At 41.0% G+C, this 18213-nt stretch overlaps 1 protein-coding gene across 1 annotated transcript in view; it reads right to left on the bottom strand.

The window, feature by feature from the left end:
* The window catches only part of SAMD3 (sterile alpha motif domain containing 3), a gene marked incomplete at its 5' end in the record, with an annotated part of 38470 nt that extends 20533 nt beyond the window's left edge, over positions 1–17937 (bottom strand). Inside the window, 5 exons of the mRNA XM_081997015.1 lie at positions 2142–2226; positions 2528–2713; positions 12324–12431; positions 16906–17098; positions 17859–17937. Of these exons, the coding sequence (XP_081853141.1) occupies positions 2142–2226; positions 2528–2713; positions 12324–12431; positions 16906–17098; positions 17859–17937 (651 nt within the window). The remainder of the gene's footprint in view (positions 1–2141; positions 2227–2527; positions 2714–12323; positions 12432–16905; positions 17099–17858) is intronic.
* Positions 17938–18213: the final 276 nt, after the last annotated feature.

Consider the following 18213-nt stretch of genomic DNA (forward strand, 5'->3'; position numbering starts at 1 on the left):
AATTACTCGTGTAACTAGCGTTTTTCCTTAAAATACTGCTCTCATGTTACAGTTTTCCTTTTCCACCCTTACCACCAGCCCCCAAATAAAGAACTGTCTGCTTTACCTCTGAATTATTTTACTGATGATAGTTTTCTTAAATACTTTCAGTGTACTATTAAAAAATCGTAATAATAGCCTTCTAATTATTAACACATTTAAGGGATTCAGAACCCCTCAGTAAGTAATATTTTACGTCTTACAAAACCTGTGATTCAACACTGTTACCAGGAACAGCCAGCAGCAGTTCTTATAGCCCCATGCTAGCCTGGGGCAATTTTAAAAGAAAAGCCTACAAAAAATGTCACTTTTGAGCTGCTGAAGACACTTCTTCTGAGAAAAGATGAAAGAATGGTGGTGAGCCAATTTTTTGGTTGTTGTGCATTTGTGTCTTAAAGGTGTATTAATTCAGTTTTACTGCAAGCCTCATGCTAACTGGCTGTGCATATGTTGTAGGGTTTGTTTTAAGCCGTTGCTGTTGTAACACAACTATCTCAGATCAGGAAAAAAGAAGTATTTATAGCCTTTATGATCGTGAAGGAAGCACAGAACATCTAACAGAAGGGCCAACAAAATTGGTAATTCATTCTCACACCCTCCTCCAAACTTAAGTATACAGATGTACACCTTTGGTGCATTTTTCCCTGCCTCAACCCAGGCAGTGGAGAGGGGCTGGCTCAGAAGCGTTAGACTAGCAATATTGCAAACTGCTAACCCCAGCTTCCTCGCTTACTAGGGTAGTTTCTTCCAGATATACTTTCTAGTAAGGATGAGAGAAACATCAAAAGACAAAGAACAACAGTCTCTGCCCCACCACATGCCCCACCACTTCTGCCAGCACCGATTCTGGGGAGCAATGACCCATTTCCCAAAGAATGGAGTTAGAAGTAGTTGCACTCAGTCTCTGGTCCTGCTGCAATTAAGACTTTTGAAAACCTAGCTTAAGAATCTGTTTAAGAACAGTTTTTTTAAAAATTAAGGGCTGTAAAAAGGTCTTTGGACCCAACCTGCACATCATTCCAGCTCCCCTTCACAAAGGGAGCAGGATGAAGCTGTAGCATTACCCAGGACCCCAACCATGGACCCCCAGTGGGTTATTCAGAGAGGAATCCCAACCGAAAATAAAGGTGGACTCTTGCACTCTGATCCTTCTGCTCCCTCTCTCCTCTCCAAGATGTGTTTGTTTTCTTTAGTCCCTTCCCTTCTACAATGCCTGGGCTCAGGGGAGAACTAGAATAGCCACCCTTTAATCCTCACTTACCTTTTTTTTTAAATTCTCAGAATTATTTTGCTTTTTTCAGTAACTGCATGAGATATATAAATATATATGTTTAAAGGTAACAATCCCCACTGAGTCTCACAAGCTTTTGCAAGATGTTATAAATGGATCACATGGCAGAGCAATGATGTGAAGTCAAAAGGTGAACACTGTCCTCTGAGACCACAGATATTTATTCTGGGTCACAAGAGTGAAAAAAATGTAGTTCAAATTTAAGTCATCTTCTTCCACTGCGTTCTGTTATGTCCCCACTGAGATACCAACCATGTTTTAAAAGAATTATTTTTTTTTTAATTAGGGCTAGATTCCCAATGTACTTAAACCAGTAGTGTTACTGCCTGCTGCAGCTAGATATTTAACAGACAAGTGATCATAGTGCATTGCAAGAGCATCAGTCATATGTTAGTCCTCAGAGACAATTTTCTAAAGGTTTGGCTTCTTTGTTTTTAAAAACAAAAATAAGTCACATTTAAGTAAATTTATCCTTTGGGAGAAATCAATCCAGAAAGAAACTGTACCCAACAAGCAACCAGGGACTTCATGTACATGTCTGCATGGTCTCACAGTGGCTTGGAGGAATGGCTGTAACTGGATTCATCTTTAATGAATATAATGAAATAAGAGTGTGATTTGCCAAACATGTCAAAGTGAAGCTTACAGCTCTGAATAGAGCCGGTATATAAGAAACCGGTATCGATTTCCTCTGAACTAGGTTAATTTCTTGTGATTATGTGGGAAAAAAACCCAACAAAAAACCCTACAGGACAACCAAGAAACTCAATGACCGTATTTCTCAAGTCGGAATACTCTTTACAATACTTACAAAGCCATTCCCGTCTTCATCAAGGAACGGGTATGCCTGCAGCAGAGCACTGACAACAACGTTGTATTGCTGACTGTTCGGATACCTGTGCAAACAGGGTGGAGATGTAAAAGAAGTACTTGGTATTCTAGAGAGTATTCGACGCTGGAATCTATACTGATATATGTTAAATTGACTATTTCCAGGACTATCGATCCTCTTCCAAATAACAGAGGGAGCAGCTCTAAGGTTTGCATGAAGCCTTCCTGTTGGCTTCAACAGGTTTCAGGCCCTTACCCTCCTCTATTTTAGCAAGAATATTAGAGAATGGCTCTACATTCATTTGAAAGTTTACTTCTGCAGCCACTTGGTAATGCCCACAAATAACTCCAACAATGTTTACTCACAGTGATCCTTCTAGGTATTTTGTCATGTCTGCTTGTAAAAATTCAATAATCCTTATTCTCATACTGTGATCAGGGCATTTTTTTTCTGCCAATATGCACTTGACATCGTAAGGGAAATCTGGCAAAGCGTAAGAACTTGTCCACTGCAACGTCTTGTATCTTGCAAAAAATGATTTCAGATTTTTTCTGTAAAAGAAAAGATTATGTTATCATGATCGCACTGTTCTTCTATGGGAATGCAAACAAGAAAGAAAGAAAAATACAAGCAAAAATTCAACACAAATGAAAGTTATTACTATAGAAATCTGAGGCTTGCTCTCCTGGTTTCTACATAAGGAATACCCACAAAAGCTGCAATCAAAACACATGGGGTTAAAACCAGATGTCAATTGTAAAATGTTTTAATCAGCAGACGCTAGAAGGTGGTCCCTAACTGAAAGCAGAAGGCAGAGCGGAGGAAGTCACCAGGGACTTGCTACTGCTGCAAAATAACTTTATCTGTCATCATTTGTTTCCTGCCAGTTCTGCTAACTGACTTGTGAGAGTAAGCTGAACAGCTTAAATAAAATACTACACAGGACATTAGCTAAGACTGTCGTCCCAAAGAGGAAAGCGGCGAAGGGATGACGGCAGTTACTATCAGCACAACGGCTGGAAGCAAGGCAGACACAGCCCCTAAGTACCTACAAGCTCCCGTCCCAAGACCACCACCACTGGCTACCCAAGTGCTTCCCACTTCCAGAGAGCCTGCCAAACCCTAATTCTGAAGGAACACAGGGAAAAGTAGAGATAAATTGAGCTGGAAGTCAAAGGTCAAGAGCCACCTAAAGGGTGAAGTGGTTCTGGCAGCCCCAGACGGTTTCCCAATCATAGTAGTCCAGACCCAATAAAGAAATTTAAAATGAGAGATGCTAAAGACATCTAAATAGTCTTGTTATGTATGTGGTATCACTGCAATTTATGTTTACTTTAATTTAAATTGCTCTCTGTACATTGGGAAGTTTTTCTATTCAGCTTCTTTCAGATAAGGATGTAAAAAAAGCCCCATGGTAACCAAAATCTTTGGGCTGGCAAAATCAACTGCAATACCAATGGAGGAGCATTTGCGGGAGCTTAGCTTATACCACTTTGAAAGATTACTATATCTGGGAGGCAGATATAGTATATTTTGGGCCCCTACAGCATTAGTTAAAGCCTCAATAGCTTCTTGAGTAGGTTAGCTTGTAACTCTCATAACCTTAGGAGAGGCTACTGCCTCTCCAAGCTCACCAAATTTTATGGGACACAGATGGTTAACAGTGGATGCAAACTGTAATGAACTTCTGCTAGTACTTTGCAGTCTCAAAAGAAGGAAAAGCTGTGTGAGACATAGACAAACATATCCACACAGACACATTCATGTCCTTTTTTGGTGATAAGTTAATACACAAACGGGAAAATAAAACCCAACCCTCATTCTGGAATCACTTGGAAATCCCTCCGATGCAAATAAAGTGCAGATGCTCAATGAATCATCAGTGAGGACCCTATAAGTTTGCATCCTGTACTTTCACCAACTTTCACTGATCAATGTGATGTAACAAACAGGCTGCACGTTACTACATACTTTTTTCAACATGCTGTCATTTAAACTAGCTCAGAGATGTACAGAAGTTTATAAAGTACAGTAATTTGCAGCGGAGCAGCACTGATATTCTGATATTCCTGTTGTTGCTAACACCAGTGACGCTGAATTGCCGTTTTGAAAAGTAGAATGGTTTAGCAGGTTCAGTTCAGGCAAACTGAACTGTACTCATTTCCTTGAAGAAAATAAAATTTTCTTGGAGTTGGGATGGCTAATAGGCATGGAGGCATGGTTACTCTCCCCTCCACCAGTCCCTTCACATTTGCCAGAGCAACAAAAATACTCCAAATTCCATTTCTCTTCAGCCTTACCCAACACAGAAAATACTCCCTTGCTGTCCAAACAAGATCCAAAAATTCCTTTAGTCTCCACGGTGCAATAGATTAAATATTTTACTAGCTTTTGCCGAAACCGTTGCTGTTAGGCAGTCATGTTAAATATGCGCAGTAACATTTTACAATGAAATACAGATTTGTTTGAAAAGAGATACAACTCCACACTAAACTTTCTCCCCAGAAAGGCTCACATGCAAACTTGTTTAACCAAAAGAACAGTCCAGTTAAACTGTACGTGCACTGGGATTTACGCATACAGCCAAGACCTTCCTTGGTTGTGGAGAACAGCATTACAGCTAGAGCTTTAGGTACAAACAAATACAGCCTGTTTCTAGCCATCCCTCTCTGGTCTTCTAGCTAACCTGAGACACAGAGATAAGATCAAGACCCCACAGTAGAAATTCCTACATCTTTTCTTTTCTCTCGGTTCTTAAGGCATTTGATGCTGCAGCTAAGTCAATCCAATAGCTAGCTGCTGCCAAATGTCAGCCCCCCTCTGCCCTGCTCTCACAGGTCTCTACCCCTTTCTTACTGGTACTGGGAAGCCTCTAAGCCTGCAACAAGTTACTTCAAGGAGCTACAGTGATGAAATTCTTCATTTTTCTTCTGGGTTTAGTTTTCTCATTGTTCAGTTCCCCAAAATGAGCTGAAACAAATACCAGTGCAGATAAAGCAAGCTTGTACCCTTATGTTTAGCTGCAATATGGAACTGCCTCCTAAGAAGCCTATCCTCAGCAAGGACACAACTAATCACAGAGCTTTTGACCACTCAGCTTTTGTAGATGACCGTACTGTACCAAGTCACGGCACCGTTTCACACAGCTATTTCTTTCTTTGGCTCCATTACAGCCTTGCACGGCTCACGCACAACATGTGTACTGAGACATGAAACTATAAAATAACATCATTTTAGGAGGAGCCGTTTGTCTCCTCCAGCTGGAAGAGAAACCCCCCAAAACCAAAATAAAACCAAAATAACAACCCCCAAAGCCCCCACCTATTTGAATTATATGACCCCTGGGATCCCTAGTCCCGGGGAATATCTTGTTTTACTGCCAAGAAGGAGAAGACTTAACACACTTGCAGCATCGCCCAGAGCATTCGATGAAGGTTTTAGACTGCACTGGAGCAAAGAGTGGTGAGGGAACACAGAATCATAGTCTCCAAACTCAGAGTCCTGTGCAACCTCACGCAGAGAGACAGAGCTGACTGAATCAGCTGTAACGAGTCAGTAAAAATAATCTTGCCATCAAGACAGCTCAGTCAAGATAGCTGCGCAAAGTGCAGTAGATACCTAGAAACAGGTTCAAACACTAGGTCATTTGACTTTGTAATTTTTTAGCTTCTGAGCAATAAAAAGGATCAGTTTCCTGCATCTAGTTCATTTAGGAAAAAAGGTTACTTAAAGACCAACTGAGCACACGCATAAACAGGCTGTGTGCCACAAGCTTTTCTTATTGTCTACTTTAGTCAAGTCCATGAGTCTATGGTACTCATTGCTACATCTTGTATCAGCTCAGGTCCCAGTAACTCAGAGGACATCACAGCTGAGCAGAACCTTGCGGACATCAATGGTTTCCACGTTCAGCACGTCCACATAGAACTCAGCACATGGGTGGACCCCCAGTAGATTCCCATTTTTCACAGGTGAAGGTTTAGCCTTTCACGTGTCTGCACCAAGCACCAGCAAGAGACTCTGGTCTGAAGATTTGTAGTCTGGGAAAAAAGTCCACATTTACAAAGCCAACGAAGAAACAGAAGAGAAAAGAGAATTTACAGATGTGAAGGAAGGAGAAGTCTACAGCTGTAGAAAATGTTCCTTTTCCCTAACACTTGCTTAATACGCTTTCCATTGTATGACAGTATTTAAGGTTTTAAAGGTTGTTTCCATTAAAAGGAAGACATGATGACAGATGATTAAATATCAAAAGAAACTCTTTCTCCTCTCTCAATAGTAGGATAAAATAGAGCACTCTTTTCTATTCACAGTTCCGAGATCTGTGCTTGAAAGCTTCTCATGCCTTTCTCTTCCCGCGCTTCACTGCCGCTTCCTACTTTCCAGCACAAATGCACAGTTTCCCAGTTATTCCCTAGAGCCTGGGATTTTTCAGGCTACCTACTGCTTGATGATGTCTTTTTCTTTTTCGGTTCCCCCTGGACGTAGGGGCAGGTATCCTTTAGACTGAACACAGAGCTACCCGCAGCAGCGTTAGCTTCGGCAATGCCGGGGCGTGGGAGCTGGCAGACACACCGTAGCCGCCCGCTTCCCAGAGCGGCCACGGGTCCAGCTTTCCCGGCGGTACCCTTGCTACAGAAATCATCAGGTTCAGCATGAGCACGAAGTTACAGACAAAATTAATCAGCTTTAAAGGAAGTTTGTGAGACGCAAACACAACCGTCTTCTAGAGGGAGTTAAGATTTTTTTGCCAGTTTCCATTCAGAGGAGCTGCGTCGCGTAAGAGAAGGCTCTGCACTCCCATCTCGTGCAAGGGCAGCGGCTGCAGGTTACAGCTGGGGAAGAGAAAGGGCTCCTTGGGGAATCCGACTGGCAGAACTGCCAGCTCAGTCAGGCCATTTTAAAGAAACAGGGTTTATTTGCATTCACCCATGTAAGATTTGCTATACTGTATCCAAAGTGTTATGTATTTGGGGTTTTTTTTTTGTTGTTTTTATGATTTTGCTAGATCTTAACAAGGCAATGTAGTTAGTATCTCCTGCAAGTAATTTATGAGGCTTTGTCCATTTCTGGTGTGGAAGAAAGGAGACATAATTTTTTTTTATTCCCCGTATAAACTTTCACGGAAGGCTCACAGTACCATATTAGTAAATTCGGCTCTGCTGACCTCAAGTGCTCCAAAACTATGAGTCCAGGTGCCTTGACTTCCAAAACATTGAGGCAATAAGCACAGAGAAGATATTATATAGAAGAGTCTTCTAGTTTAATTTGTTAGCGTTCTTAAGCTTCCTGCTGCAATGACAGAGACACGAAATGCTGACTTAAAAAAGTGACAGAAATTCTCTCAACCACACCAGTTGGAAACTCAAATTAAAGAATTTCCCCCAAACCCTACACAAACCAAACCCCATAGATAGTCCATCTTCATAAAAACTGTTATAAATATTGAAGTGAAATTATAAGGAATCGTTAAAATAAAAAATAAATTAGTTTTCTGTTATGATAAATCATTCAACAGAGGAATCTACTACTGAAACAGTAAATATCTTCAGAAGCATTGAGACAGATTCATAGAAGAAAGATTCAATCAAGTACTGTTACAAAAAAATGGGCGAGATGCAATTTATGGTTTTAGAATCCCTAAATATTATTTGTTGTAAAAGTCTAATCAAAGGAAGCATCCGATGTCTGTAATTCCGAACAAAACAGACAGAACTACTTTTCTTCTACTACTGACCGTTGTCAAAGACCTAACTTTTTTTTTTATGGCTGCTTTTCATGTCCATGTGAACTAACTGAAAAAAAAAGATCACCACACCTTCTAGAAATAATTCTGATGATGTCAACAATAATGTTTCTGCATAGAAAATAAGAAACTCTTAAGTTATATGAAGAGGCACAGCCCAGCTGAGATCTTCTTTGTAGGACTATAGTTGTGTATGCGTATATACATATGTATATAAAAGTAATATTTGCTTTCTTGTGTAAAGGGAGAAAAATAATCTGAAATAATTGACTAAGCGACAATTAGTCAGGCTAGCTACTCTCTCTTTTCTGTCTTCATTTTAAAGCACAAGCATAAGTGTGTTTCTGATAAAACACGTTAACACAGACCAACAGTATCGATGTGTGGGTAATGGGGAAGCAAAGGAAAGAGCTCTATAAAGACCTTAGCAGAATGGCATGTCACAGCTAGAACACACCTGAGGCGCCGCTGCCCAGCGGTCAGTGCCGCTGCCTGCGGCGCGACCGGACGAGACGCGAGACCGTCTCAGCTACGGAGGTGAAAAGCATCGTTCACGTGGCTCCGTGCTCCGCTCACCTCCCGTCCCCACCAGTGGGATGCTGTTAGCTCAAACGTTTTACTAGTGCCCGCTGGCAGGTGTCCGACCTCGAGAGGGCTTGCAGCAGGCAACCCCAAACCGGCTTCGCCGAGCCAAGGGATGAACGGTGGTTTGCAGCCATGCAGGCCAGCACTGCCGTCTCGGAGTCGGGAGCCGAGTTTATTTTAAGACAAATATTCCAATTCTTTGTCATTGGTATCAACCCAAATTTATGTGGGCACCAGCACCAATATACTGTCAATGCTGGCAATGGCCTATTGGACTACGAACACTTATCAGGCCCAGGTTTAGTTGGACACTGACCACATCTTCCAAATTTGCAGCAAATAGAGAAGTTCAAGGCTGTCAGGGCTGGCCAGAAGATCTGCTATCCTGCTTGTGCATATAAGCCTGCTCTGCGCAAATTACGTCAAGGTATTTGGACAGCAAATCTCTTTACACAGCACTCAAGAGCTACAGAACGTGCTTTTATAGAAAGAATAAATGCACAAATAAACCTGTACCAGGACATCACTCCTGAAGGAAAACAACTGGACCATTGTACTGGAAAGAGTGAGAAAGGGATATGTTAGGGATGTCATTTGGATAAACAAACACCTTGAGGAAAGGCAGACAGGACATATAAACCAACCAAGAAAACAGTTGGTTTTTCACAGCAGTGTCAGGTATTTACAAATAATGACAGCCTCTGTCTTAGCAAGAAGATAAACACCAGGCTGCCAGGAGCCATCAAACTGTTGGTACTTTGACACAGAAAAGCAAGTATAGGGGAAATGTATTTATTGCATCACCCTCTGTAGCTATCTTCTTATCTTCACAAAAAAGCACTGCTTCAAGATTAATCTTCTTCAGAGATTAACGAAAAGACTGCCTGTTTTCACTTCTGTGGTTGCCAGCAAAACTTACTCCACTGAGGTAACCTGCAAGCCTCATCTGGTTATATGTATGCACAATTTTGATACATGAAAAATAAAATTATACAGTTGCTGCATCCACTTATTCTTTATTTTTCATTTAAACAATCTTCTTTGATATTTTTGTAATATTTAGTAATACAGAAAAGTGTATTTAACACAGTTGTTAGGACTATCTACACAGGAAAGATACAGAGAAACTTTGAGCCAATTGACCAGTGCTAATAATCCATAAAAGCACCCACAAATTCATTTCAAGCAAAACCATGCCAGTTATTGAAGCTGTAGTTGCATGGGTCTTTTTGGAAAAAACAAAACAAAACAAAACCCCAAAACACCACAAACAAACCACCACACAAAACAACAACAAAAAAAACAGACATAAAACCCCCAAGCCCCAAAGAACATGGCGGGGGGAGGGACACCAACCAAAAAACAAAACCCAATCAGCACAAAAAGTTCTTTTTTTTTTCAGATGGGATAAATGAGGAGACAAGAGGCTACAAGTGTAACCCTGGACAAATATCAACCTTTTGAACTGTACATTTAAACCAAACCCACTGAATTAAACTAACGCCTGGCAGAATGGATTCCAAAAGTGCTTATATGAACTGCTCTGCCAGCAAATAAATGGGTGAGGTGGGAAATCCCACTAAAGCAAAGTGGAAGTTGTTATTGTTCTTAGCTGCTTTTCCAAATCTGGCCTGGCTGATGAGAAATGGGTACCTGCCTTCCTTCTTACTCAGGATAAGGCTGTCCAGAGTGTTTTATTTGCAGAACCACCTCCATATATTGCTACAGCTTCACTTTCTTCCCTTTCCCTGTTAGGTGGGGGGGGGGGGGGGGTGGCAAGAGACACATGCACGTACTTTAAACATTCCAAATTTAAAGCATTGGGAAAAAACCCACTACTTAATCTAACAGAAGTATCAGATTAACATCATGTCAAAATACAAAAAATAGCCACCATTAATCTCATGTGAAAAACCACTTTTCACCATGGCACATAAATCCATAGATTGGAACTTGAGTGAAAAAACAAACCAACCTGCCAACCCAGCTTTCAAAGTAAGTATATTAGCAGAATAGACAGAGGGGTTAGTTTTATACGCTAGGCTAAGAATCTATCATTGCATTATAGTCAAAAGAAACTTCTTCTGTTTCCATAACGGAATTTCTAAAACAAACGTCTTATTCAACCCTTCACAACCTTCCTATAGCTGGCATAATCCCCCTCAAGCATATAACAGGCTAACGTTTTCCATCCGTTGTTGAAAATGCAGTAAGTGAGTACTGTAGGGAAAGGCAGGCAGGCAGAAAAGGAAAAAAACCCAAATACCAAACCTAAATTCTATAGACCCGCACTGATAAATGCGATACAAGTCATAGGCATATCTGAACAGCAGCATTCAACTCCAGAAATAGTCTGTAGCTGGGGACGAACCTAGTGCAGCAGGTAAAGGATGCCAAGGGCTGTTCAGTTCCATCCTCAGTCTTAGCCAGTTAAAACAGCTGTTTTGGAGGAAAACAGTCGCCAGTTTCTCATCTGCCCTATAAAGAGAAGCCCTCATAAAATTTACTCAGGTCTTCAAGACTACAAATCATCACAGCTTCACTGACCTTCAGGGCGTCTGCTGCTTCAGAGAAGGGGCACTTCCGCTTACAGCGGCAGGTTTCCCCCCTCTTCTGCTCCTTCGCCCCGGGGTGAACTGGCCCTGCTCTTCTGCAGCCCCTTTCCCTCCCACGGGCCTTCGAAAGCTACTGCTGAGGACATTGCCTAAAGCCAGCCTGTTCTGGGTTATGCCGATCCACACGACCCATTTAAAACTCTCTATACAGCACAAGGCAAATTACTCATCATTAATGAAAAATAAGCCTCCGTTGGAAGTACAGGCTAAAAACCATCATTGCAAGATCATTTTAATGGCTTATTCCAAGGGTTTTAAGTGATTTGGGGTTGTTTCGCTGGCAACGATGCTGACAGGATCTTTGAGTTTGCAGTGTTTTGGGGGTTTTTTTTTGGTTTTTTGTCCTTTTGAAGCTCGTAACAGGACTTTATTTTAAAAGCGTTAACTATGCGATACGCTAAGCCCTCTCCTCTGTTCCCAGACAGCCTTATCCCCAACTCCTTGCTACTTTTAAAAAAGTGATAAAATAGACATTTTTAGAGAAAGACCTCCTCTTATCTCAGAATATCAGACTGACGGTGAAGCCATCAGTCACATCTATGGGGGAGAAATTATAGCAGGCAGGAATAAAGGGGGACAGTGACCAGCAGAGAACACTTTGCAAACAAGAAAAGAATTGCCTTGGAAGAGGAACGGGACTCTTTCAACACTAACTGCCCAGCTCAAAGGGAAAAGCATGTGCAGGAAAAAAAACAAAAACAGAACACGCCACACCCCAAAACCTCCTTTCCTTGCCTCCAGTTTTTAAGGAGGCTCATTCTGATAGCCAAGGAAAAGGAGCATGCAAATGGAACCAGCATGCCTACCTTCCCAAGTGCTATATTTAAGGTGCCCCAAGCACACAATGTTTTTTATAGCCGTATTTCACTCTCTAATGATTAATTTGCCAGATTGCTATTGAAAACACATCTGTAAGAGTATCTTTAAAAACTAGATGAGTAAAGACAAACTTGTGTCTTACCCTCTGCATGAGGCAACATGAGATAGTGAGCAAGGACTGAGTACAGAGAACAGAAAAAACACCGTTTAACTATTACATTCAGTCGAATCCTAATAAATTTCTGCTCCTGCTGTTTTCTAAATATACCTGAACCTGGCCTCCAATAATTAGGATCACTTTTTATAAAGTATTTGTTTAGTCTTAATGAAGAAAAAGAAGTGTTGATGTCATTTTCAAAAGGTAAGTAAAATTTAGTAAATGCATTATAAACTCACTTTTGCTTTAGCACTCTGTGATCAATTAGTCCCTCTTTTTCAATTGAGGACAGATATTTTTTTGGCTCCACAGGACCAGAAGAATTTAACATTTGTCTGTCAGCCACCCTGAAACAAAAACAAAACAAAAAAAGGATTTTCACTGTCAAGTTTTGTGTAGCATATAGAAAAGAGGTATTTTAGGGTTCTAAAATGCCAGCGGCAGAATAGAAAAGGAGAAAAATTAACACATTGAATAGTCATGATTTTACATGATGCTGATGTCTTAATCAATCTCTCAGTCCAATTATCAAAGTCTGACAAGCTAAAAGGAAAATTGTAAATAATACTGCCTAGTGATATTCTAATTATTACAGAGTTACAAAACCCAAGAAAATAAACTTTCTTGGCATTGCAGGGTAACTGCCATCTTCAGCGCCTAGCATGTCCTCATTTCTGGGAGCAATTAACCATTATGATACAATTTAGAGTATTGTAAGGTGGTTTCTATTCAATTAGAGTCTTGGACATGCTTTTTTTTCTGAGGGCTAAGCCCATCTTGAACTTTTGGGTAAGCTTTTTGTTTCTCCAACCACTCTAGAAGATTCCTGAATGCCACCTGGTCTCACATCCCTCTGTTCCTGGCTATTTGTTCCAACTCTAGCCTGTTACTAGCACCGAAAAATCCAGATACCCACTTCGCTATCTATGCACCAGTCCAAACCACTGCTTTCCATTTAACCTGTGCATCTACCTCTCCCTCTCCTCATTTTCCTGTTACTTCTTCTTCACCCTTTGCTTGTAGAAGCCAAGATCAACAGTTTTACCCTGCACTGGGGGAAAGGCAGAGCTAAGATAGGCGCTACTATTATGCTGCCAAGAATTCATGGCAGTCATCAACCGTTTTTTTTGACTTACAGACAACAGGAGAGGTTGGTAACAAAGATGGTACCTTTGCTAGCCAGATGCTAGAGGCTCCATTCTTCCCTGGGTTTGTAATTTTTGCCATAATCAGTTAGGCTTTGCTCATTCAAAGCTAAAGCTACTGAGGAACAGGGAACACGATTACAGGCATTGTTCAGTGGTAGCACATTGTGTACATCCAGATGTCAATCAACATTGAACACAGATTCACTTCACTCTACCAACAGACTCTCCAACTTCTAACCAAATCAATTAGGAAACAGCACAAAAAAGTTCTAATGAGGCCACCCACTAAGGTGACATTATCAGAAGTTTCACTATTGCAAATGCTGGTACTGAAGCCTTCCCAAGACTTGCTAGAACCAGGCTTAGGGAAATGTAAATACACACTGAAGAATGAAGCGTCCCCAAAGTTATGACACCTTGAAGTCTTCTTTTGGGGTGGTATGGCTTCCTTTCTATACCCCATTTCTTCAGAGTCTCTGAACTCTGAAGATGCTTTCTAAACTGTTCCAGACTCAGCTACACATGAAAGGCTATTATTGGAAATGTCATTAATGTTTACCGAGTTTATAAGGTGAATTTCCCCTTTTCATGAATCGATACATTTCTTCTTCAGCTACCCAGTTAAAACCAGAAAAATCCAGTGTGTTCTCTATGTGGCCTCTAGAAACAATCAATCTTGGAATTGGAAGGCATCTTCATATTTACCTGGTAACATCTGTGTGAGCTCCTCATATGCACATAAACACAGGTTCTACTGCATGACCCAGAACACTTCCACCTTACCAGTGGCAGACACAAGATGCTATTTCCCTGTCCTAATCCAAAATGCTGGAGATGCAAGTCACGTTCGGTGTTCCTTCACAAGTCCATTACTTCTGCACAGAACCTGTTCACCTAGCATACTCAAAACTCCATGTCCAGATGACTTTATTTTCTGTTCCAAGCAGAAAAGTCAGCTGAGCACCACTCACACACAGTGAGAAGACATGGTAAGGACACCAGGCTAGAGAGGTGGCCATCCAGGAGAGCACCAACAAGCACTGGGGATAGCATTCATGTGAGAAATACAGTAGGGAAATACTGCTGGCAACCCTTGGAAGCTCCACAGCAGTTTCAGCTGGCCCGGGAGACTGCTATCGTGCTGCTTTCTCCCCTGCCCCTTTGGCAGGGCAAGCCCTTCTCCACCCCGGCACTGGTACCAGCAGGGTGAGCTGGTCCTGGGAACTGGCCTGGCTGAGAAATAATTCTGCAAAGCAGGTTGGTGGTTGGTTTTCACCCAGGCTCAAGCACCCCAGGAGAAGGGCTTGGAACACACAGACTCAGTTTTCATAGTCATCCCCTGCCACTGTGGGACCACACACACTCAGCTGGGGACACTACTAGCTGTGAACCTTAGCACACTGACGTTCCTCATGCAACCAAGACTGCAGTTCAGCCTGACATCACTGAGCAACACAGGAGACATGAGGTCACTTCACATATATCGTGGATGTACGAAATTTTGGTTTTGTCACACATTCTGTTCCTCTGTGTGAAAGCAGCTTACAAAAAAAAAAAAAAAGAATTACGTTACTTCAAAACAGTGTCTTGTATACTTTATTCTAGTCATGAGTCCTTGAATTAGGTCAAAAGAAATTATTCTTACAGGATTTTATTCAAGATTTACTGAACAGACAAAAACATTTCAAACTACATCACCAAGACAAGCACTCCAGAGTTAAGAAATGAGAGTTATAGCTACCTGCATATGAGGTTACAGCTTTTAGTTTTACAATAAAATACTATTTTTACTGTAGGATCTCTCTCATTATTCTATACTCCAAACTACATAGAATAGCTTTATTTTTTACTCATCCTAAAATACATGACTGAATGCATTTCTTAAACAAGCTTGAGTTTTATTCTATGGTTCTTGCCTCTGACACAGATGTTTCAGAAACAGTAGCTTATTTACCTAACTTCCCTGTAAATACGGGAATACCAGCATCTTATTTTCCAGGCAAGATGACTAGGTAGGGGGAGATTTCACCGTAAAATATATCCACTAATATTTGAGATTGCCACCATTTGATTTTTTTTTGAGTCCGCAGAACTTTACGGAAAAGCTGTGTCCTCACACTACCGCAACTGCACATTCTTTGTGAGACAGTAAGGCCTAACTTTCAGAACTTGAAAAGAACACAGGGAACAGTCACACCTGAGATGCAGTCTAGCCAAACGTCCCTGACAAAGTCGAGGATGAAATCTAAATATCCAAAGCAGCATTCAAACTGCCCTAAGGATAAGGACATGTTTTCTTCTGAACCCCCCTGCTGAAATCATTATGTATCTATCTAATCTACCACACTTTGGATGAAGTACAGGGCCCACACAGTGTTCTTCTTCACAGCAGATACCTGTTCTACCTCCAAAGAGGGAGCTTCCTATACGTCAAGTGATGCAGGACTCTGGTGCAGAGAACTGAGACTGGCTGTGATTCCATACTTCAGGTCTATGATAAATCATACATGCAGTGACATGGTCTTCTTCCTGCACCCCCCCTTCCCTCCAATGATGCAGGGGTTCCATAAATACTTCTACAAGGGCAAGAAGATGTATCTACATGAGCAGTTTGGTTCTGCTCATGACTGCAATTTGGTTGGAAATAACCCAATCATCACCATTTACCACGCTTTGGTTTGCACTGTGGAGTCATCTCATAGTGCACAACCTGGACTCCTTTTGGATGAAGGCAAAAGCTACAAAAAATGCTCTACAGATCTACTTCTACTGGGCTACTCCTGTCTAATAATGCAAGCTTAGTGCTACAGTCCTTCCCTTCAAAAAACAGCATTTTACATCCACAGAAAGCTATTCTTGACTGTCAGGATTCTTGGGCTTAGGAGACCACTCTGAGAGCTCAGGATGTCTCTCCTCAGCCAAGACATCCAGAAAAAATAATCCTGCAAGACTTACAATAGATCAGAATGAAGGGGAGGGGTGGGGAGGAACCAAACCAACCGACCCACCAAGCCCACACCAAAACACCCAACCAAAAATACCATGAACAATCTCTGCTCACCCATCAAAAGAAACCCCAAACAAACAAAAGTAGTAACCCTGCTCATCCAAGACCCAGAACATACTCAGTGAAAACAATCTCTGTAGAATTTGTTTTCTAATTTAAAAAAAAAAAAAAAAATCTATCTAGTTCCACACAGTGGGATTATCAAATGCTGATACCTAGATCAAATTCAGAGCTTCCTTGGAGAGACTGAATTTAAATACAGTTGTGACAAACACTATCTCTGGCTAAATCATTATTTTACTCCAAGGCTTGCAAACATTTAACAGTAGGTAAGTGGTTCAAAAGCTTAATATCGCAAATACAGAAAATGTTAGCTGTAGTGAAAGTTTGACGATGCTTCTGCAAATGAAAACTAGGTCCTAGAACTGGAAATGAAGAGCAGTTTAAATTAATTAATGGTGTTCAGGAATGTTGATGCCCTGTTTAAAACCACAAGGTAATAACCTCATTTTGAATTTCACATATTTCACATGTTGTTGGAGATATTGCCAGTGTAAAAAAAGTTACAACTTACAGCTGAAGAGCTAGTAAATGCCAGTTTTAAACAGCTATGAAAAAATACAACTATACCCAGACTGATATTCTCCATGCCATCTACAGACTCACCCACTGATTACTTCTGGAAACTTTGGAGAAGCTGCTTCACAACAGCTTGTTGTAAGGAATTCTACCCCACTCTTTTGTTGCTGGTATTTATTAATCAGGTCCATCAGCACTGCCTGGTGCCCAATCTTCTTCACCAGCTGCTGCACCATACGATCATTAAGAGCCAGAAGAGCTGCTCCACTTACTTCTTCTTCTGCAGATTGAAGGGGATTAACTGTAAATTTAAATTACTGTAAAATATCTTTATCATTACAGTAACATTCTGTATGCCTAAAAACATGATGGTGGAGGACAGGTCAAAGGCAAGGGTGCTTTCTACTGCTGATGGTCTTCTTCAGCTGCTACATAGACGATGTTTTAGCTACTGTCCTTTCCCGAGCAGTGCCATGAGTCCTAGTCACTGGCCAGACACCTTCCCCTGACAAAGAGCCAAGTCTGAAACGTACAGAAGCTGTGACCTGACTACTTTAATGCATTAAATCAGGCCTTGCTTAGACAGCAAGACTGTTACTTCATTAATGAAGGAAAGTGAACTTTGTAAGAGAGCACACAACAAACAGCCTGTTCACATAAACGGTTTCTCATGCACCCTTTTGCAGAGTGTTTATACACTCAGACATAAACCATTTACATACTACAGTTGCATTATTTCAAAAGATTTATACAACATAAAATAGGCCCTGTTAAGCCTTTTAAACTGCCAGCTCTGATTCAAGGTGTATCTATTTATACAGAGGCTTAATCTCATCCCCCAGCATTTCTCAGAGTCTTCATAATAAATCTGCACACTTATTTTGATTTATTGGATCTACAGCAGTTCTCATCCTAATAAATTTCTATAAAAGTCTGAAGTTAGCATATATACACATGCTCCAAAACAAGGTAGGCAGTGCCAATTAAAGGCACAGAAAGAAATACTAAACAAACCCCACACAGACAACAAAAATGCTTACCACGAAACTTAGGAACTAGTTCTCCTAAATTTCTCTGTCTCAACCAGTTGCAGACTTGATCAACTGACCAGTTTTCCATCTTCAGGTGTTGCAATGCTAAATTGCACTGTGAAATGAAAAGAGGATTATTTTTATGCTGAGCTCTATACTGAACTCCAAGATTTCATAGGGAAAAAAATGCACTTAGCAAATAATGTTACATTTACATGGTCTGAATAAAAACAGTGCAAAATAATCCAACTAATGCCTGTTGCAAGTAACAGTTTCCTTAGATCCCTCTCTTCACTTCACCTCTTCTCCCTTTCCTGCTTTCCCTCTGCTCTAAGAGACAGCCTCATTCCTTATAAAACACGAC

The sequence above is a fragment of the Phaethon aethereus genome (assembly GCF_964289735.1).
Source record: "Phaethon aethereus genome assembly, chromosome: 3".
Taxonomy (NCBI): domain Eukaryota; kingdom Metazoa; phylum Chordata; class Aves; order Phaethontiformes; family Phaethontidae; genus Phaethon; species Phaethon aethereus.